At 40.9% G+C, this 25,607-nt stretch overlaps 3 protein-coding genes across 7 annotated transcripts in view; 1 reads left to right on the forward strand and 2 right to left on the reverse strand.

Annotated features, from left to right (window-relative positions):
* plaat1 (phospholipase A and acyltransferase 1) lies at positions 1-5,014 on the reverse strand. 2 transcript variants are annotated; one of them, XM_088395077.1, is made up of 5 exons: positions 4,990-5,014; positions 1,693-1,742; positions 1,136-1,268; positions 681-949; positions 1-209 (listed from the first exon to the last, which is right to left on the reverse strand). In XM_088395077.1, exons 2-5 carry the CDS (start codon positions 1,717-1,719, stop codon positions 108-110), a joined length of 531 nt encoding a protein of 176 aa, XP_088251203.1. In that variant the 5' UTR covers positions 1,720-1,742; positions 4,990-5,014; the 3' UTR covers positions 1-107. The 2 variants fall into 2 exon arrangements, with proteins under 2 accessions (XP_088251203.1, XP_088251202.1); XM_088395076.1 differs by lacking the exon at positions 4,990-5,014 and adding an exon at positions 2,712-2,954.
* On the forward strand, positions 3,911-11,865 carry mfn1b (mitofusin 1b). Of its 2 annotated transcripts, none has more exons than XM_088395067.1 (18): positions 3,911-4,067; positions 4,518-4,670; positions 5,456-5,591; positions 5,838-6,000; positions 6,267-6,391; positions 6,516-6,624; positions 6,759-6,866; positions 6,955-7,108; positions 7,286-7,353; positions 8,118-8,239; positions 8,375-8,501; positions 8,589-8,693; positions 8,771-8,873; positions 8,978-9,204; positions 9,374-9,553; positions 9,656-9,852; positions 10,049-10,183; positions 10,402-11,865. In XM_088395067.1, the coding sequence occupies exons 2-18, from the start codon at positions 4,523-4,525 to the stop codon at positions 10,469-10,471; spliced, it is 2,277 nt and encodes a 758-aa protein (XP_088251193.1). In that variant the 5' UTR covers positions 3,911-4,067; positions 4,518-4,522; the 3' UTR covers positions 10,472-11,865. The 2 variants fall into 2 exon arrangements, with proteins under 2 accessions (XP_088251193.1, XP_088251192.1); XM_088395066.1 differs by having other exon boundaries at positions 3,935-4,166.
* LOC148388384 (guanine nucleotide-binding protein subunit beta-4) overlaps positions 11,849-25,607 on the reverse strand; it is a 17,243-nt gene continuing 3,484 nt past the window's right edge. The window contains exons 2-12 of one of the 3 annotated variants that reach the window (XM_088395071.1): positions 24,829-24,907; positions 23,061-23,129; positions 19,738-19,935; positions 19,486-19,524; positions 19,096-19,202; positions 17,880-17,943; positions 17,587-17,749; positions 17,230-17,296; positions 16,245-16,446; positions 15,861-16,077; positions 11,849-15,563 (exon numbers count right to left, since the gene is read on the reverse strand). In XM_088395071.1, the coding sequence (XP_088251197.1) occupies positions 15,457-15,563; positions 15,861-16,077; positions 16,245-16,446; positions 17,230-17,296; positions 17,587-17,749; positions 17,880-17,943; positions 19,096-19,202; positions 19,486-19,524; positions 19,738-19,794 (1,023 nt within the window). In that variant the 5' untranslated portion in view covers positions 19,795-19,935; positions 23,061-23,129; positions 24,829-24,907 and the 3' untranslated portion in view covers positions 11,849-15,456. Of the gene's footprint in view, positions 15,564-15,860; positions 16,078-16,244; positions 16,447-17,229; positions 17,297-17,586; positions 17,750-17,879; positions 17,944-19,095; positions 19,203-19,485; positions 19,525-19,737; positions 19,936-23,060; positions 23,130-24,828; positions 25,023-25,607 lie in introns of those variants that run through there. The other 2 variants (XM_088395070.1, XM_088395073.1) reach the window with 2 other exon arrangements.

Here is a 25,607-nt window from a genome sequence, read left to right on the forward strand (position 1 = left end):
CCTGTGATATGTTTCTTTTTATTCATGATTCTTTTCACCAGCAACCTATAATGGCTGCTGACTTTCCGTAGGAAATGTCTTAAACCGCAGCAGTTGCACAGGAGCTGTCAGAAGGGCCTGTTTCTGGATCGAGTGTTAATCAGTCCCAGGACAGAGAAGGCACTTGCTGCTGCTGTGACCAAACTGATGGCCCCAATAGCTCTTGTAGCCTGCCAACACAAAAAAGAAGGCAGAGCAGAGTGAGGCTAAGAGAAACCTGTTGCCACAAAAGTCCGCTTTTCTATTTACAAACTGTCTGCATTAGAAACAGTGGTGTCAAGCAGGGTGTCACCTCCAGTGTGTTAAATGGTATTGCGCAACGTCAGCATCCTGGTGTGGAGATGACCTGACCCTCATTTCTCATGTGTCAACAGAGATGCTACTACTGGTGTCGACATACAGCATATAAAATTATCAGATTTTTTATATATATAGAAGGAGATGCAAAAATATCTGGAGGTATTTTTGCTTCATCTGCATGCTGGACAAAATTCTCAGGACATTCCTCATAATTACTTACATCCAACATTAATAATATGACACCATTTTCAAGTGCAACGACTACATGTCCCAATCCTTATATCTAAAAATGCTGAGGACGAGCACGACAGGAGATGGGTGGCTCGAGTATAGTAAGTCACCTGTTCAGAGACTCCCTCTCCATAGCGCAGCAAGGTGACAAAGTGCTCGCAGTTGCTCCCCAATAGGTCGTAGGACACCTCCTGACCAATCAGGACTTGTGCTCGCTGGATGATCTCACAGACTGGTAGGGGTGTGTGGTTGTGGTCGTACTTGTTGTTGACACGATACGAGTCACTTCCTACCACCTCCTTCAGCAGCTGCATGCGGACCACTGCCTTGCGGCTGAAGACGGACTTCACGCTGGACATGGCGGCCGCCTGGCTATCATCTGGAGACAAGCGCCAATGCAGTGATGATGAGAGAGAAAAAATGACAGTCTGCAGAGTGTTCAAATCATACTTTTGATATTAGGGGGGAATTCTTCATGCAGTTATTTTTCTCGATCTAGTTAAACTGTGCCAGTGGTTCTAATTTTGTGTCTGCTTAGTGTGTGTGGTCACAGATTAGCACTGACCAACAGGAGTCAAGTTGATGATATAACCATCTCCCAGGTAGAGCGCCCAATGCTGATAGGCTGGTCTGAAGATCTCAATGAGGTCCCCTGGTTGGGGGTCGCCAGAGGGATCAGCAGGGTCATTAGAGGCCATCTACACACAAAATGTAGACAGTTGTGTATTTGTACTTGAAACACAGTGCTTTAAAAACTTTTGATGCCATTGATAGAGCTGTTCAAATACAAATACATCTCAGTAAATATGAATATTGAAGAAAATGTCATTTCTATTTAAAAATATAGATATAAAATACAATGGAATTACTAAACATGGAGTAGTTTCCAGGTTTTAATTTTGAGGACATAGCTATAAAGAATGTCTCAAATTCACCACCTCAAGAAATTACATCACTAAGTCAGAAGCAATAAAAAAGATTTGTACAAAATATATAAATTAAATACGTAGTTGTTGGTTTCTGAAAAGTATTTTTCCATTGTGATGAATTATAATTTATTACGATAAAGAAGATGTTTCAAATCACGTTCAAAGACGTGATTTCGTGTGAACTGCAACTCACACTAGATCTTTGTTGTTGTCTATCCATCCCACAACATGCTTCCACAAGTTCTGATGAGGGAAAAAAATAAACACAACGTGAGTCAACTGTCATTTGATGCTCAAAAAATATATTCAAGTCCCGGTAAGAAAATATTATGTTGATAGTTGTTTCAGCAATTTTACAGTGAGTATTTCATGACATACAGTGAATATAAAAAGTCTACACACCCCTGTTGAAATGTACTGTAGGTATAGAATTCTTGTGGTCATGATTGGTAAAAACAAACACGTTTTCAAAGCATTATCAAGATCTTCACCGAAATGTAATTAAGGAACATATCTAGTGGTGGCCCAAGTATAATGGGCTTCTAAGAAATAGTGGGCAGAGAATGCTAGATGGGGTTGCACACCATGTAAAGGTCACTCGTACATAGCCTACACACCACACAATACCACTCAGCTCCCACACATACAAACAAACAGACACACACAATTCACACAACTCGCTGCTGCTACAATAGCACTGACACAATGCGGAAGCTGACAGAAAAATACTTTGAGTCCATTTTATGTTTCAAGAAAAACACTTCCATATGCAAAAGAAGAAAAATTGTTAACTTCAGGGTGGATGATGGTGACACCTTTACATGGGAGCAGTTTCATTGCTAATGAAGATGTGATGATGAGACCTTGATGACGGGAGAAAGACACGTCATTTTGATGAATGGCATTAGTGGCGTATCTCCCATCACAAATGACAATAAAAAGAAAAGATTTAATATAAATCTCAACAGTGGAGTTTCCCAAATATTGGCCCAAAATGAGCCTGTTGGGACTGAGATCTATTAGGTACAGAGTTCCTTGCCAATAAGTATTGTGAATCGTGTTTGTTGTAAGAAAAATTATTTGTAGTATTCCTTATTATTAATTCATGTGTAGAGTAAGTTTTTTCTAATTAGTCTTTTGAGCTGGAAAATTTGGGACACCCTGCTGTCACAGTGGCATACAGTCGAAGAACATAACAGGAGGAATACTTACTCAAACACAAGCAGTTTTTTCTTTCTCACCATTTTAATTCTCCATAATAAGTCCCAAAATGACCATAAAATAAAACCAAGCAAAAAGAGAAAACAGAAAGGGATTAATTCCAATTTCTTGTGATAACAAGTTTGAAGTTAGTTGAAGTCCCAAAGCCAAAAGAGAAGCTGGACGTGTGTGTTCAGTGTCTCTGCCAGATGACTGCACCATAGGACCCACACACTCACAAAGACACATAGAAAAAAACACAAACGCGAGTACAAAGAGGCGTTTCCTCTCCTAGTGCCCTCTCGAGCACCCAATAAAAGCAAAATGGATTTTGAATGACATGCAGGAGAAAAATTGTATCTATTGAAATCTTTGAGGGAGTTGAAAACATGCATAAAACATTTTCTAGCACTTAATATGGGTTTTCTGTTCAGCAGTTTTGTGCCATCTTTGAACGGGAATTCTGCAAAAGCACAGGGGAAACGTGTACGTTTTTATTTTTTGTATGCTTCAGCGCCTTTGTAGTTGAGGAGTAGATCTTTGACAGTATATGTGCATTTGAGTATTACTATTGTGTGCATAAATAAACAAAACATACATGCATCTTATTAATGCACATCTTGTTAGGGAAGTGCGCTGTGTTTGTGGCGATCCAGCAACGCTGATGAAAAATTGTATGGCATAACAATCTACACGTTTTGGAGACACACTTTTGGTTGCAGTTTTTAATATAGAAGCCTATTTATTTATAACTACCCACTAATACAGTTAAGTGCAATTATTAAACAGAAAAAAAAAGTAATACGATACGTATAATGAATGGCATTATCAGGTGAGCCATTCCATTATTAAACTGTTGTCATAACCTCTGGCTCCTCCCCCTTAAGGGACATAGAGGGGGTCGGAGGAAATTCTTTGCTCTGATTGGCTATTACCACCGTGTCGTTTTACTATGTGCGCTGACTGTTGTGTCAAGTTAATTTAGCACGACAAAAATTGGAAAATCTTTGCGAGAAGTTTCACAATAATTCTGTGTGCGACATAATCCAAATTACAATAATTTAGTGGCAGTGAGAGCATATTTCATAAAGTACTGTGCAGTAAATTAATTTTACGTTTTGTAATATTTGTAAATAATTTTTGACTTTTTTTTTGTGGTGAAAGCACGCGCCTCAAGATCCAGTACTTTTATTTTGAACATTCTTCTTCTATTTCCGGGAAAAATAAATAACAACGAGTGAAGATAACTGAAGGTTAACGATTGGCAGCAAGTGTGATCTAATGCACGCAGGGATTAACAACACTGTCATAGAGGAGCAATTTGTGTGTTTATTTTGAGAAGACGGCCCTGGCTGTTTTAGGACTGTGGTAATAACATCATTAACGCAAAGTTCGCTACATTAATGTTTTGATGACTGCTCGTTGTTTGCAGCAGCGAGCTAACAACTAACTGGCTAGCTAGTCCAGGTACGAAGGTGTCAGATTATCTAAACCTTTTTAATCCATTCATTCAATTAATTGATGCTTAAAACGCCCAAATATTGTGGTTTGATCATCCGATTTCAATTGATGAAGTTTGCATGAGCTGATCTTGTTTACATCTACTGGGTCTCCCCTTGGTAACCGATCTAAATAAAGTAACAAGTCGCTCGCATTCTCAACGTGGGTTAGCGTCATGCATGCTCTGAATACTGTATTCACTAAAATTTAAGAGTTGGATTACACACGTAACACAATAGATCGATCTCACGTTGCTATCCAATCTTACTGTTATTGTGTACTCACTTTGACCTTTTTGTGACCACTGTGATTTTCCAGTCACAATGGCCGTGGCCCCAACACTTCGACGCACCGATTCTGCCAGAGGAGAGTTTTCCCCACTGAAGCACTTTGTGGTGGCCAAGAAAACCATAAGTGACCTTTTTGAGCAGCTTCTAAATTACGTGACAGAGGCCTGCGAGTTTGTGGAAGGTAGGATGGGTCATCTGCCAACTTAAGTCCCTCCAAAAACTAACGGTCAATCAGTTCTGACATTAGAATGAAAGACAAAGTACCGAGTATATAGCCTTGTGGAACACCACCAGTCTATTTAAATGGTGTCCTCAATTTTTGATGGGAGTTCCAGTCCTAAAATGCATATTACAAATCTATACTAATGCAGCTGTGAAGTCATATTTATATGTATGAAAAACAGTTGTAGGTCACCAATCCAAAACAAGCAAATGAAAAATAGTAAATATTGTTGTAAACAAGCAAGCCCCCGTGGGCCACATGACATTGTTATGCTTACCACCTTATCCTGAGGGGCAGTGGAGGGGTCTATTTGTGTACTTATTTGTTGACCACACACTCAGCTATCAATTGCTGCTTGCGTTTGTTGGAGTGAATGCCAGGGTTTGAGCATACAAAAAGTTCATGTATATAAAAAAAAATACCAGTAATGAAATTAATCGATTAATTACATCAGTGTTGTCTTTTCTAAGGCGATTGTATTCTCAACAGTGTTTATTTTGCTGTGCACTTTCCATTCCTGTGCACTTTGTGATTAAATCATTTTAAGAATGGCAGCGGTATTCATCCAAAGATTTTTTGGGCTTTTGTTTTGATCTGTATTAATAACATTTTTACATGTTAAACCTGTTGAGATGTTGTCATTGATCTTATCATATAGTGTAGGACATTGTTGCAACATTCTTATTCTAGATTATAACCCTAGATTACTTTTGTGTCAATATTGTTTGTTGCTTGTTGAACAGAAACATGCAGCGATAAAGCGATGGGAAAAATAGCAAGTCTGGATCAAAAGTTGGAGATCCAGGCTTATGCAGATAAACTTGCTGTCATCAAGGAGGTGCTGGCTCGCAGACACATGAAAGTGGCCTTTTTTGGAAGGTAAACACAAATGGGACTATAAATCTTGTCATCTTATGGATATCTCACAAAGATTTTTTTTGTTTTGATGTTTATATTCAAGAGAAATTTTACTTTTAATCCTTAAATCCTTGGTGTGACTGTGTTGCATTACCTCTCGTATGTTAAATTTTTAGAACCCCTTTTTTGGAGATTCACAGAAACATGCCTGAAGCATTGCTCACTAGCGTGAACAAGGTCCATTTGTTGTCAATCGTTTGCTTGTAGGACAAGTAACGGTAAAAGCACAGTGGTCAACGCTATGCTGAGGGACCGTGTGCTGCCCAGTGGTATTGGTCACACCACTAACTGCTTCCTGAGTGTGGAGGGGACTGATGAGGATAAGGCCTACCTCAAAACTGAGGGCTCGGAGGAGGAGAAAAGTATCAAGGTCAGTAGTTATGGTATTCTTATTCCCAAACATTTAAATGCATCCTAAAAAAAAAAAAAAAAAAAATTCATCGAAATTATGTTTCTTCACAGAAATGGGACAAATGTTACAAAAGTCTACAGCTACCTTATTTTCCTCACACATTCCAAAATACGCATGTCAGAAATATGTTGAAAGTTTTCTTTGAACCATTTAATTTTCATCACGCAAAGAGGATCTCTGTTCTTTTAGTAAATGTTTTGAATGTGTGTTTGGAAAATCTGCAGACAGTAAACCAGCTGGCTCACGCCCTGCACATGGATGAGAGTTTGGATGCCGGTTGTCTCGTTCGTGTATTTTGGCCAAAGACCAAGTGTGCCCTCCTTCGGGATGACCTGGTGCTGGTAGACAGGTATTCAATAATACAGGATGCAATTTTTTCACCATTTAAAACTGATTAAAATGCATGCAAAATGAGTTCATGTTTTATAAATTTGTTCTTTGTCCTATTAAATAACTGCTGTGACATTCACCAGCCCGGGCACAGATGTCACATCAGAGTTGGACAGTTGGATAGACAAGTTTTGCTTGGATGCTGATGTCTTTGTGCTGGTTGCCAACTCTGAATCTACGCTCATGAACACGGTAATGACACCTTTGCTGCGGTCTTATTATGAATACCTAATTTGCTGGAGAAAAAATGAGGGCTGAATCAGCGCAAACAAAGCAGTTTACTTGCTTCTCAGAATATAAATGTTGTGTTTGATCCAAACATCTAGGAGAAGCACTTTTTCCACAAAGTCAACGAACGGTTGTCAAAGCCCAACATCTTCATTCTCAACAATCGCTGGGATGCTTCGGCAAATGAACCGGAATACATGGAAGATGTGAGTTGGGACACACAGATTGCTGCCTCACAGTACTGAGGTTGTGGGTTCCAATCCAGGCTCTTTTCTTCCCGCTCTCATGCTCCAGGTGAGAAAGCAGCACACAGATCGTTGCGTGAACTTCCTCGTGGAAGAGCTGAAGGTCGTGGACCATGAGCAGGCACCCAACCGCATTTTCTTCATCTCCGCCAAAGAGGTGCTCAACTCCCGTATGCAGCGGGCACAGGGCATGCCCGAGACAGGTAACCAGGAGAGAGTGATTGATGCCGCTCTATTTTTTTCTTTACACATCCACCGCTTTTTTTTTTCTGACCTTCTCTTCGGTTCAATTAATATCTTGACTGAGTGCAAAAGTCAGACTGGTCGCCACACAATCACTCTCTAATTTTGAATGGCAATTGCGTCATTCTATTCACCAGGTGCTGCCCTGGCTGAGGGCTTCCAGGAGAGACTCAAAGAGTTCCAGAACTTTGAAAGGAGGTTTGAGGTGTGTATGCATGATTTTCAGTTTTACCACAGCATCGTAGCAGAAGATAAACATTGATATTCTGCTCTAAGTGGAAAGCTGCCGTTGTGAAAAGGTCCAGCTGGTGTAGTGAAGTCGAAGGTGGTCACTCTCAGGAATTAAGACGGAACCGGTGTCATTTCACAGCATCTTAACATGAGTCCCTGTTAGCTTCTTCTATCAGGCACCTCTTCAAACAGGCCCCCACGATCTTCTTCTAGAAGCAGCCACTGTGCTTTTTCCATCAAAATGCGTCTTCATTGTTGAAGTCTAGATTCACTAAGGCGAGGGCATTTACTTTGCATTTGGATATTATTCTGTTTTTAATATTTCAAAATTGATTTTGCCCCTTTTTGAGTTGTTTTTACAGAATAAGTAGCCTATTTGATTTTGTATCATACTATGTGAAAGCTACATAGTCAAACACCTCAAAAGCATCACACACACTGAAAATCCCACTGTATTATGTTGATCACAGTTTTTATGTCCCTTTTCATTTACTGTATGTTTGTTTGTATTCATTTATAATTTTGCTGACGCTTCACCGCCACCTTACTGTGACTTTTGACTAGTTGGGGGCCTCGGGATGTGAGATGCACACTCTGCTGCTGTTGTTTACACGCATTCATTTGCCTCTTTTGTTTTAAGTTAAAAAGCAGCAGATGTGCGTCTCATCCTCTTTTCGCCCTCCATCATCAGCCCCGACAAATGTCACAGTAACGCACGCGTGTGTTATGGCCTCGCAGGAGTGTATCTCGCAGTCAGCAGTGAAAACAAAGTTTGAGCAGCACACTATCAGGGCCAAGCAGATCACAGAAAAAGTCCAGTGCATCATGGATGCCATCAACATCGAAGCCGCAGAGAAGAGGTGAGTCGCACGCGTCACGTGGATTTTGAAGCTGTGGCTTGCGAGAAATGTGAGGAGGAGGTAGGAGTTGTCCGATTTTGCCTTTCGACTCCAAGACGAGTGTCTGAAATGGCTGCCTGTTGCACGGGGATTTAGAGTAGCAGCACTGGAGGAAAGAGAATATCTAAAAGACCGGCTGGACTTTGTGAAGAATCAGCTCAGACTGCTGATTGACGACATCAATAAGAAGATCAAGGCCATCAGTGAGGATGTGGAGTCCAAGGTAAAATGCTATTAAAGACCTTTTTCAACATGAATGACATTCCTGGTTGTGGGAAGATGTGCTGTGCTGACTTTGTCCTCCTTTGAGGTGTCCAACGCCATGAGTGAAGAAATCTGCCGTCTTCACGTGATTGTGGAAGAGTTCCATGCGGACTTCCACCCATCGCCCCACGTCCTCAAGCTCTATAAGTCGGTAAGTAGAAGCGCTGTGTTTTTCTTCCTCTCAGTACTCTGGTTTTAAATGAATGTCAATTTTTTTTTCAATGCCAGGATCTGCTGTCTCATGTGGAAGAGGGGATGGGCAAGAACCTGGCTTTCCGCTGCTCAGACGCCGTCAACGCCTCCGTCCAATCGACTCAGAGGTTTATGACAGGTAGTTAAACCCCTGCATATTTGTGGCTCAGCATTTGCAAAATTTGCAAGTATGTAACAGACAGATGATGCCCCCGCCCCCTCTGTGTCCTCTCCCATCTCCAGAGAGTATGCTCCCTTTGCTGCCCTCTGCCAACCAGAGCCAAATCCACATGCTGATGCCCAACAGGAAGCTGGACCTAAGTTACGACCTCAACTGTGCCTCGCTGTGTAGTGACTTCCAGGAGGACATTGAGTTTCGCTTTTCTTTTGGCTGGACGGCGCTAGTGCACCGTTTCCTGGGATCAGTCAATGCCGAGAGAGCCCTCAAATTGGTGGACCAGAAATTGCAGGTATGGCCTAGAGCGATGATTCAGTAGAATTATACATTGATACCCAATTTTGTTTTAAAATCACTGCAGATATTTTCTCAGACTGTAAAAGGTTTACAGTGGAAATAAATGAGGTGATCAGAGTGTATCTGACATTCATGCTCACGAATATCACTTCCATGTCCATCAGGGATCTCTACCTGCACTGCCCTCAGCCACAACGCCCTCCTCGGGACCCCCGTCCACTGTCGCGCTACCCAACCACGGGACGGCCGTCATGAGCCAGGAAGACCTGATGGTCGCCATGGCAACCAACGCAGCATCCCTCACCTCCCGGACATCTATGAGCGCTATTGTCGTTGGAGGAGTGGTATGTCCTTTCAGAAAAAAAGTTTTATATGGATCTAAACTGTGAGCCCCCATTTTACCTCAAATTAGTTTCATAATACTATCGTGTTATCTGTGTGTTAAGGTATGGAAGACAGTGGGGTGGAGGCTGATCGGCATGGTGGCCTCCCTCTACGGTTTGCTGTACCTGTACGAGCGCCTGACGTGGACCACCAAGGCCAAGGAACGCACCCTGAAACGCCAGTTTGTGGATTACGCCACAGACAAGCTGCAGCTCATCGTCAGCTTCACCAGCACCAACTGTAGCCACCAAGTGCAGCAGTAAGTGACTGCACACAGTGGTTATCAAATGTCTACACGCTCGTTTAAATGAAAATAAAAAATGAGCGCACAATAATCATGTCAATGCTCTTTCCATCATTAATGTGATGGAAAGTTGGAACAAAATAGTTGGAACAAAAAAACTGAAGGACCCACCGAATTAGTAGAATTAAACAAGCGTTCTCTGTGTTACCAGGGAGATGGCGACCACCTTCGCTCGGCTCTGTCATCTGGTGGAGCAGACCCAGGAGGAACTCGAGGCAGAAATTCGCAGACTGAGCGCCAACGTTAATCAGCTGGAAAGCGTCCAACTGCGTTCCAAGAGGTTGCGGTAAGTCTGTAACAATGTATCATTGGAAAATTAATCAAGTCATAAAGTTGATTATTTACAAGAAAAAAAAAAGACTTTCCACGCCGGAAAACATTTATTTCTTATTCCGCTAAAAAACATATCCTTAATATGACCTTACTCTCCTAATGCAAACAATATTTTTGTAGCTATAACATTGCCCCCCCTTGTTAATTCACTGTGTTGTGTGTGACCTTCAGGCACAAAGCTAGTGAGATGGAAAAACAGTTGGAGACATTTACAAAGCAGTACCTGCAGCCTCAACAATAAAGACAATCCTCCCAACTTTCTTCTTCCACTGAAAGGCACAAACAATCCAAGAGCAAAAGCATTTTTTTGAATCTTTACAGCCATATCTATGATTCTGTTGTCTATTTTTTTAGTTCCATTATGAATTGATTAATATTGAGAGTAAACTACTAATTTGTCATGAACTTGTCCACTCCATGTAATGTCATGAAATACTAACCAACTAACTAATGGGGTGCTATATTTCTATACTAATGTACTTCACACTGTGAATACGACTTTTTTTTTTCGGGGGGGGAGGGCAAACCTTTGTGAAACTAATTTGTTGTGTCTGTCAGACTGTACATGCATTTTAGCAAGAAAAATACATTTACTAATGAAACATATTTGTGGTCTTTTGTTTTTAGGATCCATGTCAATAAATCTGCACAAAAATGAACACAAAACAACTTCCATCTCACCGCACATAGCATATACTGTTGTCTGCCGCCTCTTTTCACAGCATCAGTCAAAGTTTTTTGTCAAAAGCGTTTTTTTTATTGAGGACAATAACTCATGGCAACATATCACCAAGCCACTGTACAAATACAAATAACAAAAACAAAAAAGATCTGGTGTGAAAGACTATAAAAATTATTCTATTTGATTATTTCACACACTAGCACTGTAAAAGAATTATCATGGCACCGAGTCCCTGGTCATTACTGGCTGAGGAGAGGAAACAGGAAATAAAGCAACGTAGAGTCAAAAAGGCAGTGCATTATTTGTGATAGTGTGGTGGACATGGTTGTGGTGGTTAAATGGCACTGTCTGCATGTGTTTGTCCTGTTGAATAACTCCAAAGTTACAATGTATGTTGGCACTGAGGTTGACACGTGTAGAAAACGACAGCATCGTTTAAGCCGTGGGTCCGATCAAACAAAATGTTGAGAACATACAAAACATTCATACAAAAGTATGAAATTAAATCAAAGCAGCACCTTTTGTTGTTGTTTTCATGCGTACAGTTGTGTGCTCTGATGGTTGTTGGCTTTCTTAATAATCACAGGCAAGGGGAAAAATGAGCCCATTTGTTCAGAAAAGTCTAATTTCATTTAAGATAAAGTCCAGGTGGAAGTAAAGCCAAAAAGGAAATTGACTAGGGTCATTTTACTCTCCTGATATTTTCTTGGCGCTATCACCGTTGGCGTAAATGAGCTGGTTAATTTAGCTGTGCTAGTAAATTAGTTACATTACAACCAAATTGAATAATTGACCTCAAATGCCCAACACCCACAAAGTGCAACCAAAGCAAGTAATTTTGATAACCATAGAGAAAGTAATGGAAAGGGTATGACTGCTAATGATTAGCATGAAGCTGTTCGTGTTCCATCATATTCAACAAAATTTGACTTGTAGTTTAAAAAAAAAAATAATCAAATAGAAACGACTTGAACGACTTGTGAAGGTTTCACTGTGACACATTCATTTGTTTTAGAGGCGCTAGGGTGAAAGGCTGTTTTGTGCTAAGCTAGGCTAATTGGCTACAAGTTAACGGCCATACCATGTCCTTCCAAAAAACAATTCTTTCAAACCAGTGATTCCCAAAATGTCTCGCAAGATATCAAAACATATTTAAATGTATCTTTGTTCAACTATTTGAGCCAGCAACATACTATATAGCAGAATAATTAAACTTCCACTAAATGGCAGAAGGTGAAATGAAGCTGCATGTCCACTTTTTATGAGTGTTGTTTGGTAAAGTGTCAAAATATTTTTTTTCAGATGTTAAATATGTACCTATGTTTAATAAATGTTGGGAAACACTGCTTTAATCTGTTAGCTAGTTAGCATTCTGCACCAAATGACAATTCAGGGTCCATGAAAATGAGTTAATCAAGTTTAGCACGCACGCACACAAACACACACATACTTACATATATCTGACACATCTTAGAGATTCCCAAGGTTAATACTCTGTTCAAATCAATGCAGCGATCCTCAATGTGTGGCAGACAACAATCACTGCCTCCGTACAACTCAGTTGTATTTAACTTTTAATGATTCTTGTTAGGAACACAACCTCAGTTAATAATGGTCGTGATGGCGGTATTAGCAAAGTATTGTTTTTGTTTTTTACATGGTAGTGTAAAAAAAACTTTTGAGAACCACTGCATTCATTTTAAGAAAAAGGTGGCTATAGAATCCTTATATATATATGTCAATGGACTGAACCTTGGAGCAGAATATTGTACCAAAAAGTTGAAGAACTCGAATGATTCTGCACAGGCTCGTGTTTGTCGACATTAAGTGCGCCTTAGTGTTCACAAGTATAACCGTGCGCTTCAAGTGGAAAAGTACAAGTGATTCAAATTCAAGACTTTTGTTTTGTGGTGACGATGCAAGCTGATGTAAGGCAGAGTGTCTAATGTTTGGACACAGGCACCTGAGATGACACATGATAGGTCTAGCAACTCAACATCAAGTTTCTGTTTATTATTCCTCTTGTTTTTCCCCCACAAGACAGAAGTGCTTCTCAACTAGTGGCTTAAAAATTAAAATGAAACATTTTGTGCATTAGGTATGAACAATTTTAATTACATTCAAGATAAATAACATAGGATTTTAAACTATTATTAAAACAGGGACACAGTCAAGAGTTCATTTAAAGTTATGAAATCTTGATGTTTTCTAAATGTAGCCTCATTTCACTTTGGTCCTTCCATAGATTTAAGACTATGAAATGCACTTTAAACATGTATTTACATGAAAGTGCCATCAGGTTGGTTGCAGGAAATTACTCAATTTTATTTAATTGGACAGAAAATTATTTACTTATTATAGTCTATTTTTTCCGATCTAATCTAAGCAGCAGCCTGTAGTGATAGGAACAACAAAATGCTCTTCCAGAAGATGGCTAACATGTGACCTGTTGTCATTCAACTATGTTGTTTCACTAACCAGGAGCAGATTTCACTCTGAGAATTTGAGGTTGTGACTTGCCGGCCATGTAAAACCAGAGGGAGACCAGTTGAGAAGCCCTGCTGTAGAGGAGCCACGAGGAAGCAAAAAGAAAAGGAGGAACATTTGTGTAAATCAGGGGTGAGAAACCTTTCTCCTATCATAATCCTCTGAGGGTCATAGCAAATTTGATAAAATGATGCCGCCATGATGTTTATTATAAGCATTTGAGGGGTTAATTTTCTATTTTAGTAGTCCCTCTTGAGGTTGTTGCCTTAGCCAGGTTGCCCAGCCCTGTTGGAAGTGGAGTCACATGTGCTCAGTTGTTGAATTGCAGTTTGAGTGCATTCCTAGAGTTTCTCTTCAACATGTTGTCCACTAGCAGTAGTAACAGTTCACAAAGTTGTATTTTTTTTTTTTTTTTTTGGTGAAGAAACTAAACAAAGCACAGAAAGTGTTCAGTTTTTTTTTTTTTTTTGGAGTGGCCCGTGACTTCAGGTCCATGCAGTTCACACCAGGACAGTTCCTTCATTTGCTTTCTTTGAAAAAGTCAAAAAGAGTCAGTGTAGTCCTTTGGTGGTGGTGGTCCACATCACTGTGTGCTCCACAGGGAAAGCTTTCCCCGCACACACAATCTAACTAGGATGATATTCCGCAACTGTGGATGTGTGTGGACTTGAGTGACAAAAGCACCATTTCATGGAGCAGGCTTTCTCAAACTAAGCATTGAGTTGGAATTGTCAGGAAGAATGCTGAAAGCGGTGTTACTTGTTTTTTTTTTTTTATATTCGGTTACGATCCAGTAAATTCTTTTTCGTGTTTATTTTTTGTGCAGTACTCTTTCAGGGGTGGGAGCAAAGCTGTCACATTGTTTTCCCTTGCTCTATAAAACTGAGTTGAGACTATCGTGAATTGAGATTTTCATCCTACTGCAGCTCTGGTTCATGTGTCAACTCTTATATACCGTATTTTCCGCACTATAAGGCGCACCGGGTTATAAGGTGCACCTTCAATGAATGGCCCATTTTAAAATTTTGTCCATATATAAAGGCGCACTTTCAATGTATGGCCCATTTTAAAACTTTGTCCAGATATAAGATATTTACATTTGGCCCGCGGGCCGGACTTTGGACACACCTGCTGTAGTGGCTCAATATTGGTCCATATATAAGGCGCACCTGATTATAAGGCGCACTGTCGGCTTTTGAGAAAATTGGAGGTTTTTAGGTGCGCCTTATAGTGCGGAAAATACGGTAGCTTAACTTAAATGAGATCGCAATACGCTCCACAATTATTCAAGTGCACCAAAAGATACTAAATCTGTTATGGCTGGTTTATTGGCAATTCCCACCCCTACTATACTGTGCCTTCATGTCATGGCAATACATTATTTTAAATGTTGACAATGTTTGGGAAAGCCTGTTCCTGAATCTGGACACCTAATTTAGGATCCACCTGAGCTCTCCATCGACAAAATTGCAAACTCCTTCTAAACATGCGTGACGAGCAGAGGTCCTTTTCCTCGAAACATTTGCAGAGGGACACGTGTGATTCCCGCTGCAACTGATTATCGTGTTTTCTAGGGAGTGCTTCTTTCTGCCACACAGCTGTGTCGTAATGGGAATAAGTAAAACGCAAACACGAAAGCCTAAAGTGATTAAGAAATTAAAATTGGGAAATTAAAAGTAGAAAAAATATATATGCATATATGATGCATATATGTACACACGCGCGCACACACACAATGCTATACATATATACTGTCTTTTTATATATAAATTTACACGCATACTTATAGAATTAGATGTTTTAGTCATTCATCCCTTGACTATTTTTGATTGGACTGCTTGGAAATTTTCAGGTTGCTGTGTAGGGGGAACAAAAAGTATAAAGAATTTAGAGGGCTGACACCATGTATACTCCCTTCAGCTCCAGCCCTCCTGAATGAGTCACGTTACGTTGCGTGTATGTGTGTGTGTGTGTGTGTGTGTGTGTGTGTGTGTGTGTGTGTGTGTGTTGGGTGGTCAGGCGCTGATGAAGAACAGCCCAGAGGAGGTTGGCTTCGTTTAGTTCCAGATCCGGAGGAAACTGTCCCAGGAGCCGGTGCCCACAGCCATGCCGTCCTCCGTCACACCCAAGCAGCTCACCCTGTTGTCGTGGCCCGCGAGCACACCTGCGTGACAGGAAGTGGGGATTCAAACACAAACAGGAGGCACCTTACTCACAAGTTGCTTATTGTGAAAACACGCATCCATTTTCTGGTAGCTCGCTGCCATCTTGTGACACCATCGTGATATTACACAGAGCGTTACACTCGTTTCGCCCATAATAAGTAGGCAGCACATTTTATAGTATCTAAACTTGGTATGCTAAATATAAATATACAGCGTGATTAACTGCCCTTACTTTGCATGTCAGATTGATATTCATTTGTTCATTCTGGTGGTCCGACCAGTAAGGCCTTACGTACCCGCCCGGTCGCCTTTCAGAGTGTCCCAGACGTTGCAGTTGAAGTCGTCGTAGCCAGCCAGCAGCAGGCGGCCGCTCTTGGAGAACGCCACGGATGTGATGCCGCAGATGATGTTGTCATGGCTGTACATCATCAGCTCCTGGTCGGCACGCAGGTCAAACAACCTGCAGGTGGCGTCATCTGAGCCTGTGCCAAAGGCATTGCCATTGGGGAAAAACTGCAGTGAAAAAAAGGAAAAAAAAAAAAAGGTCATTCTGGTAAAGCAAGTTTTGCAACTATAACACACCCAGCTTCATAAATAATTTAGAAATCTTAAACCTAAATCAGAAGTAACTGAACCATTGAGTTGTGAATTTCCGACACTAACGCGTGTGCGTGACTCACAGTGACAGCGTTGATGTCAGACACATGGCCAGTGAAAGACTGCCTACACATGGCGTCACGAATGTCCCACAGCTTGGAGGTGGCGTCACAGGCTCCAGACACAAAGGTCTTGTAGTCCGGGCTGAGCGACAAGCTCATCACATCACCCGTGTGGCCGGAGAAGGTTGTAGCCTGCTGGCCCGTCTCTATGTCCCACAATGCGCTGGAAGGGAGAGGAGTGCTCATGATGACAATTAGGCACTGTGCAGTGACTAAAGCAATCTTCTCAAGAGGTATAAAATGGGTGAATCTTTATAGTGGATCCAACTCTTTATATTTATAAATTGAATTTGACATTTGGTGCCGCTCACAGTTAATTTATGCGACCGCTCATCACCCTGTATGGGCTGAACAATTAAAATTAAACATATGACATACAGATCGTACATAATACATATAGTTTCTCCGTTTTGCTCGGAGCCTCATTCCTACGGCGATGACCCACAACCAGAGCACAAATCGTGAAGCGCCCGAGTCTATCATCAACCTAAATAAGACAGTAGTGAAGTCATAGCGACACGACACATTTGCATTGAAACACTTTTTCACATTGTCTATTGGTATCATTAGTGTATAGTATGGATGTATATACATTTCGTATAAACAGTAAATGATGCACTATATTTACAGCAACTCTAATTCAATTCTCAACTGTGTGTTTTCCCTTTTATTTCACTTTGTAGCTGGAAGCTAATATATGTAGTATATATTTAGGTTAATCCCTTGATGCCTTAATTTCTCTCATGAAAATCTGTCTAGCTATAAATAATGCAAGGCAACAGATATGGCAGCTTCATCCACAAGATGTTGGGGAATTACCAAGCACTTTGTAACTTGCAATGTGGAGCGGCAGCCTTTTACTGCATACCATATTTGGCTGTTTTGCGCGCCCTTCCATTAAAAGTCGATTTGTGAGTTGAACTTTAGAAAGAAGATGCACACTCACCAGGTGGTATCTCCAGAGCTGGTCAGTATCTGGTTGTCATCCAAGAAACGACAACAGGACAAATACCCTGAAAGAAGACAGATTCATGAATCACTTACAGGAATTATTTTACCTAACCCATGATTATATTGCTATTACTACACTTAGGTGAACAATGTGTGTATAATTTGTGCAAAATAAATCCAAAGACCCAGTGTGTTAACATTTCTGTGGTCTGGCTTGCTCATCAGACAACATATCAGTAATTCAGGAAGGGTTTCTAACTGACCTCAAATCAGGATACTGTAATTTCTTTTGACCCTAGATCAGATAGACTGATTTCTAACACTACTACACAAGGCAATTGTTATACCCCACCTGTATGACCCGGTAGCTCCCGGGTGACACGCACACTGCCCTCGCGGGTCTTCAGGCTGTATATGGAGCAGATGTTGTCCAGGCCACCACAGGCCACATAGTTCCCAGAGGGAGCATAGGCGCACGTCATCACCCAGGAAGAGCGCAGTGGGATGGCATGCATCTGCGGATACCAATCGCAATTTTAATATCAACACCCGCCGAGACGTTATTGAAGGCGCAAACTATTCGAGGTAGTTTAAGGGTGCTCCAGATTCGAAGAACGGTTTACTGCCACGGGAGAGTTTTCTGACCTTATTTGTGGTGTAACTGTCCCAGATGATTAGCTTTCCATCTTGCGAGGCACTGACGAGAAGCCTGGAAAAGAATCGAGAAAAAAAGATGAGGCAAGGTGTGGATGTATCGTAGGAACATTGTACTACGGTGCATGCTTGTGGTGCTTTCAAAGCGATGACAGGCAGCCACCGTGCGTGCTCTGTGTAGATAAAATTGAAGATCTACTAATAGAAGACATGAAATCTCCCTTCTTGCTCAGTCTCGTATTGCTCTGCTTCGTGTACGGTAATATTCGGAAGCATGTATTGTCAAGTGAGAGGTGTGGGAAACCTTGATGTGTGAGGGAAAAACAAAGCAACTGCAAATATGAGAAATCTCAAGGAGAAAGAAAATGAGAATGGCCAGGAGAGAACGGGAGGAGACAGAGCGATGCCTAAGTAGTGCAAATGCGGAAACACCCCGACCGCATGTTTCCTGCTCTCTAGGGACAGGAAGCAGGGAGGCACCAAGCACAAATGTCAGTAGCTGTGTACAAAATAAACTCCCTGCTGTATCACAGAGGGTGTGCACATGCTGGTTAAATTGTCATTGCACCCATTCAAGTGATGTTAAAAATAGTTAGTACATTTTCTTTCATAAAAAGGTTGTGGAATTCCCCCGGAATGCACATCACAGAAATAGAAAGCCACTGGAGGGACTGCATGCATATGTAAAAAAATAACCATCCTTGGTGCAACTGTTAAAAACGCAGTTTGAACCTTTTTTTTGTGTAGCTACTGCGAGTGTGCAGCCATCTCTGAATCATTCAAGTTTTCCAATAGTACTCAAACTGCATCTTTAAGGTGATATTAAACAAGCAGTGTTTAATGCCGCTGTCTGTACACTTCAAATATCATCCATGTCATCGTAATGGGAGGGTAAGTTCGTGCCAATACACAATAAGTAGAAGTGCTGGTGCCAGTGTCATTCATTCCTAATGGTATTAGTCATATTAGTAGAAGTAGTGGTGGTAGCAGCTGTATCGAGCCCCACACCTGGGACTGCCGTCACTGGCCCGGTGCATTGCATTAGGAGACAGACGGACAGAGAGAAAGATTTAAAACACATAAAATACTGATACACATCAAAACTTGATTACACACCCAATATAGCCACGTAATATGCTAAAGTTCAAATGGACTGTGTATACACACAAAGCTAATATTTGCTCTGTCTGAGGAAGAACTACATTACCTGGAGTCACTCCCCCAGTGCATTGCATAGATCTTGGCCAGGTGCCCCCTGAGAGTGCGCCGCGTCCGCATCTGTATCCGGCCCACTGAGTCCAGACCAGCTGTGATCTGCCAAAACACAGGAAGGAGTGTCAGTGGTTACATGCACATATCACAACACTGGATAGTAGAAGTCGTGCGTGTTTCTGTTCACTAAAAGAAGAAAAAAAATGTTTACCATGAGTCAGACATTGTCAGACACACAGCAGAATCGCTCAAGTCATTTTTTAATATTTTGGGAAGGCGGCAAAAAATTCAGTTTTTAACATTTACAGTACCAAAATTATTACTGATATTAATACATTAGGTAAATACAGCATGAGTATTTTTTTTTTCCTAGACTGCCCTTTACCTGTGACAAAGTCGAGTCACTGCACGCTTTTCTGGCATCCTGCAGTGAACAAACAGAAACGACATTTTAAACAGCAACACGTGCACGGCACATTACAAAAAAGGGGGGAGACAAACATGTGGCATGCGTCACTGTCTCACCCAAAAGTGTTTTTGCGTCACAGCTTACAGTGAGCGGACAGTCGCTCACGTGTGATGATCGCACACGCACATTCAGGCACACACGCGTCAACTCGACACAATGTTGTCTTACCCGGATCTGATTGCGTAGCTGATCTGCCTCCTGCCGCAACTGTTCCAGCTCACTCATCGTGCCTCAGATGTGTTCAGGTCACAGCCCACACCAAATGCTGACTGAGCGAGGAATATGCACGTGACTGAATGCACGCACTCTGGCGTACACACACACACACTAACACACGCACACCCTCACACTCTCGCTTGTTGACACCTGCAAGAAAAAGAAGAGTGAAACGTAATTAAATTCAGCACACAGATGGGAAGTTACAAATACTTCCATCAAACAAATGCACTGTATCCTGTTTTGGGAGCAGCAAAGGGTGGAGCTCGGCTGAGGCCGAGAGGGGGTCTGGCTCTTCAAACACCCCCAGCGTGGTTCAAAAAGGCCATCTGTGCCACACTGACCTTTAACACACACTGAGCGTTTTTGTTGTCGCATTGTATTGGCATATCCAAGATTGCCGGCAACATCGTAAGCCCTTTGACATGATTTGTAAAAGTAGGCATTTTTCAGCCCATTTGCATCAAACTGAACATTGCAAATCTGGCAAATTTTCTCTGTCTCACAGTTGTAGCAGAGGTGGTGCGACGCCTGTGTGGAAGGATGGAAAAATGAATTGGTTGTCTCCGTTTATGAGGCCTTATACTGTTTGTGCCATCGCTAGTTACATCATGAAGCAGAATTATGCAAAAACTAAATGATTTCCAGTAAACTTGATGGGTGAAGACGAGCCATTAAATTAGGAGTGTACAACTGGATATGGTCCAAATACAGATAGTTGTGAATAGAACAGGATGGAGCTCGGGCTTCTTTTAGTTTCACTATTTCTAGTGTCAGACTACTCATCTTTATGTGGTTTTACCTTGGGGAGCCCGAATATGGGTCACGCAGCACTTAGTGCCCCACCCACTACAAGACAACTCTGATTAAATTTTCAGTTCCTCTTTCTATAATTTAATAATTACAGTCTTTCCCTTCTTGGCCTTCTTTGCAGGAAATCAAGCAAATGTCAAGAGAGGGTGGAAGTTTTTTGCTTTGGATTAAAAATGTTCGTTCTGAGAGGAGCCAAATTTTTGTCACACAAGATGCATTTGAAGATCCATAACTTGCTCTTTGAGAGTATGAGCGGCTTTTCTCAGCTCAAGAGGTATCAGACTGTAATGACGCATCAGTGTGGCCAAGCAATGAAATTGTTTCAGCTGTCCAGGAAAGACGTCACACGGTACACTGGCTGACGCAACTCGCCTGAAGAGAGGCTCTCGGCGCAAACCTGTGACGCGCAATCCCTCAATGAATGTCATACAAAGTAACATTTTAGGCACAAACACCTTGCAGTGACATGAAATGACCAGACAAGGAACTCAACCAACATAAATGAAAATCAAATTTTGACCAGCAAGTCCACAGAGGTGTGGCGATGGAACATTTTTTTTTTTTTTAGCAAGTAGCTGCCAGCCACAGGGAATAGTGCTGCTTGACAGAACTAAAAGGCCTTCTCTGCCCCATGATGGTGTGGCCACTGGCCAGCGTCAGTCCATCCAGCCAAGCACTCACTAAGACTAATATTTAAATAAACACAATGGCTGTAATGTGCACACAGTTCTTTGGAAGCTTCGTTGAAATGCACTTGTACAAATAATATAATTCATTCGTGACTCACAAGAAACAGAGCTATAATATGGATACTACAGTAAGAATAATGTAAATAAAGACTATAATGGTCTTAAGTGGTAGGGGGAGTGGTGTAGGCCTACCTGAAAGAGTTCAGAGAACCAAAGTTCATGAATCCGTTTAGATTTTGAGCGAACGGTGTATTTCTTCCTGATGAACGTTTTTGTGCTCAATCTGCCGCCTGCGAAAGGCTTTTGGATGACCGTTCATTCTTCTTCTTGGAGAAAACCCGGCTAATCACACTTTAAACCAGCTATCACTTTAAACACTTTTCTTGGCATCTCATGACATGAACGTTTCAGTGGTTTGTTCGAGAACAAAACTGAACCACAGAATGATGAAAAACCTGAAGACTCGCCAGGCAGGTCATGGGATAAAGTTCTGCCAAAATTTGAAGCGGGGATAGGTTATAAAAGGTTAAAAAAGGTTATAAATCCCTAGCTTTGAACATTAAGGAGCGAAATTTAAGCCATCATCTAAAAATGCAAAAAAGTATGGCACAGATGTGATCCTACCAAGACACGTTGCATCCACCTCAACTGACAGCAAGGGAGACGAGGGAAGCAATCGAACATTACACTGGTTGAAACCTACCGCATACCCAGAGTATTTATGCAGAACAGAAACACGGCAAAGAGCTAGTTGAACTCAGGGTTTCAAAGGCACTGTGGAAGAGGTAATTACGTAAAAGGTAATTACGGCCACCTAGTGGCACCACCTGTTATTTGCTTTCCTGAAAATAGTAGGTGCGGTAGACGGCAATTAATTGTTGCACGCCGAGTGCCAGAGCAGAAGAACTTACTGTTTTAAACAGGTAGTCAAGTTCAAATAAACTCTTTACAATATGTCCTCAAAGAGGTCTAGCACAACTGCTTTACAGCGTTTGTTCTATTATTCCTAACAAGATTGGATGGTCCAAAAACATTCTTGAATTTTGCGAGCGATTCTTTTCCTCAGAAGCAACATCAGGTTCTTTGTGTCTGGCCCAACTCCTTAGTAGCATTTCACAAATGGCAAAGGATGAGTCAGTAAAAACTGGTGACACAAGTACAAATAAATCAGATGTATACAGATATTTTCAAACAACTTATTCGTGACTAGTTCAGACAGCCAGAGAATGAAAGAAATGCTTGGTGTGCTACCAGAGAGTAAATTTTCCGGTATGGCGGGTTCCCATTTCTCATAAGCCATTATATACTTGTATACTTTTCGGCACGTAAAGTCAACACATCTTCTATATTGCTTAAAATCACTGTATATTTAATTGAAATGGAAAGTGTATCTATCTATTTATTTAGCCATTTGTTTTAATTTCATTTCATGTTCTTTATTCAATTTGGGGTACAAGACCATGCATGGTGATTAATCGTCTTAAAAACAAATGGAATATGATAGTGTCACATGAAGTAAAGATTAACAGTGACTTGATTTATTACTTTTGTAAAATATTTTATCAGAGGAAGTTTGTTTGCGGTAATGATTTTTTTCCCAATAGCAGCATGAATGTCTTAAATGAAGCAGGCACAGACTGTGCGTGTTGATCAATTTATCCTGTCATTATTGTCATCCAACAACATGATTACCATTTGGATTATCAATGCACATGCATGCAGAGCATTGATTGGCAGGGATGCAAAGACAAAGGACATGCGTGGGACACATACCTATTTTATGATTGAAACAGCGTGCAAATCCACAGCAGCCGGCATACGCACAAAGTGGAAATTCTGGATCTGAAATGTGATGGAAAAAACTGAAAATTGTGGCTAGTTACCTGGCTGCGGCATTTCAGGGAGAGAAATTTAATGAACTGTGAATTCTGCTGTTGATACCCAGGACATACAGGTAAAGATGAAATTTGTTGATGCTGGCACGAGTTCACCGTACGCACAGTGTCTACATTTACTGTAGAAGTATTTAGCACAAATATAGTGAAAATGTGAATATTTACTTCAAAAAGACGTTTTAAAGGTTGTGCGCCTAAAAGTTCTTCTGGTGATGAAAATTATCATCTGTGTCGGGGTTGAAAAAGGGCGGAGAAGACTTCGCCGGGTCTTATTTCATCATTAAGCAGGGAAAGTAACAAAAAACAAATAACGGTCAGCAGACGGCAACTAAGTATAATGGCGTGCGGAAGCTTATGAACTAGTTGGACCCTTGGGAATTTGATCGATGCAAGCAGCTAGTAATTGATCAAAGCATTTGTCATGTTTAATCTACTACAAGGTGTGTCACAAAAGAGATAAAAGATGAGAGATAATTTAATTTTCTAAGTAAAAGTGATGTAATGTATGTATGTGCTGGCAGACAAACACACTATTAACTACTACTACAAAATAGCCTGCAGATAGTCTGTAAAGTTGGTTAAATGCATAAATATTACACTACAAATAGATTTTGTGCTAAAAGAATTAAATGATGTATAAACATTTGATGATGAAAAACACTTTCATTTAGTAGTTTGTGTTTGGATTTAGTTATAAGACTATTTTCTGTGAGTCTTGAAAAGTGTTTATATGTAGTTATAAAACAATTTTCTCTGGAAAATTTATCTGGAAAGGTCAATCAGAAAGCTCTAAATTGACTGGCACTCAGTAGGGTCTTTTTTTTTTCCAATGGCAGCCACTGAAAGAGTTCATGTGTGTGGCTAGAACGAATTAATGGCGTTTCTATTCATTTCAATGGGGAAGAATGATTTGACAAGTGTTTTGCACCTGAGCGAGGTCACGGAACAAATTCAACTTGTAACTCAAAGCACCCCTGCACATGTTTTTTTTTTTTTGCCGGTTGTCCACAACCCACTTGTTGAGAATTGCAAAACAATTCAGAACGATAAACTGCGCCCTCGGAGCACAGTTATTTAATTTCTCCATTGAGCAACTAGTCAAATATTTGAAAACTGCTGATCAAGGGAACCATGAACAGCTTTCGATTAAAGGATCTTTCTGTACTAATGCATCAATCAAAATGAATCATTAGAAGTTAATAATCCGTGCAATACATTGTTTTTTTCCGCTTTTTTTTTTTTTTTTTTTTTGCAATGACATAAAACGAAAAATCTCCGCCACGCTAGCAGTGGCCGTTTTTATGGATGAAGGCGGCCTCGGCGGTATATTGAACAGATATGGATAAGAAAAGGGACGCGAGGTGTTAAGGTAGTAGAAAAGAAAATCTGGTATGTGTCACTAGCACAAAATGATCAGTACGTGTCTACTGTTGAGTTTTAGTTCCACAAGAGTGTCATTTGACAGGCAAGAATTGGGCCGCCTGGAAGGTAGTAGACGATCGTCAATTCGCCAAGAAACATACGCACACAGTATACGAGTAGTTAAAAGCTGCTTTGTTTTGCTTTATGACAAAATGAAAGTATCGCGTCCAAAAAGCAGGAAACAAGCACGGCGTTCTGAGACAATCGAGACATCACGTCCTTACCTGAAAAACGCCTTTTTCTTCCCTCCTATCGTCTTGGCCGTTCTTTAATGTCCGCGTCACGCGATGATCATAGTTCCAGCTGTGAGGGGGGGAAAAACGCGAAGAATGTCGTTTTGAACAAATTTCAGAGGTTTTCCGACTCCTGTGCTGGTGCCGCTGTGGCCAGATTTGTCAAATTTTTCTCCAAGCAAGCTAATCACCACACCCATGAAAGTGGGAACATGGCAACAGTCTATGCCGAAGGGGTACCGTTGGGTTGAATTGTATGTCGGGATATTCCTGAATAAAAATTACAGATTATTAATCGAAATTACTCCCAATTATTCGGGTAATTACTCCTTCAAAGTGGTGTAATTTCTTAATAATCAATTCTTATAGCGCAGGAAAATAGCTTGACAAATACAAGCATACCCTATTCGCAAATGGTACAGTCTGTCAGTTCCACTAGTGAAAAGGGAAGCGGCCAGGATACGGGAAACAAATATTAAATCTACTAAACTGGTTTTAACACTGACTCAGGTTTAAGCACGGATTTATTTAAATACCGAGCGTTTGCTAAAATCATTGACTCAATCAGAGTTGAAAAAAGTGCGATACCTTTTCTTTTAATGATCTAAATTGTCCCAAAAGACTCAAAATATAAGCAACAAATAGGCCCAGTGTGCAACAGTGATAAGCAATAACTGTGATTTTTAGAGATGGAATGACTAAAACAAGTTATCTGCCGTAATACATCTGTCACCCCAAACAAATTCTGGTTCAGAAGATATATAGTCAAA

This window comes from Syngnathus floridae, chromosome 13 (assembly GCF_059516105.1).
Source record: "Syngnathus floridae isolate MCC-2025c chromosome 13, RoL_Sflo_1.0, whole genome shotgun sequence".
In the NCBI taxonomy this organism is placed as follows: domain Eukaryota; kingdom Metazoa; phylum Chordata; class Actinopteri; order Syngnathiformes; family Syngnathidae; genus Syngnathus; species Syngnathus floridae.

What these genes read in the sequence shown, in the direction of transcription:
- plaat1 (XM_088395077.1), bottom strand. Translation starts at nt 1,719, where the DNA reads ATGGATAGACAACAACAAAGATCTAGT. An exon ending in CATCAACTTGACTCCTGTTG is followed by an intron (nt 950 to 1,135) that starts GTCAGTGCTAAT and finishes GCTTGTCTCCAG; the next exon opens with ATGATAGCCAGGCGGCCGCC. An exon ending in GAGAGGGAGTCTCTGAACAG is followed by an intron (nt 210 to 680) that starts GTGACTTACTAT and finishes TTGTGTTGGCAG; the next exon opens with GCTACAAGAGCTATTGGGGC.
- mfn1b (XM_088395067.1), top strand. Translation starts at nt 4,523, where the DNA reads ATGGCCGTGGCCCCAACACTTCGACGCACCGATTCTGCCAGAGGAGAG. An exon ending in AAAGTGGCCTTTTTTGGAAG is followed by an intron (nt 5,592 to 5,837) that starts GTAAACACAAAT and finishes GTTTGCTTGTAG; the next exon opens with GACAAGTAACGGTAAAAGCA. An exon ending in TGTAGCCACCAAGTGCAGCA is followed by an intron (nt 9,853 to 10,048) that starts GTAAGTGACTGC and finishes CTGTGTTACCAG; the next exon opens with GGAGATGGCGACCACCTTCG.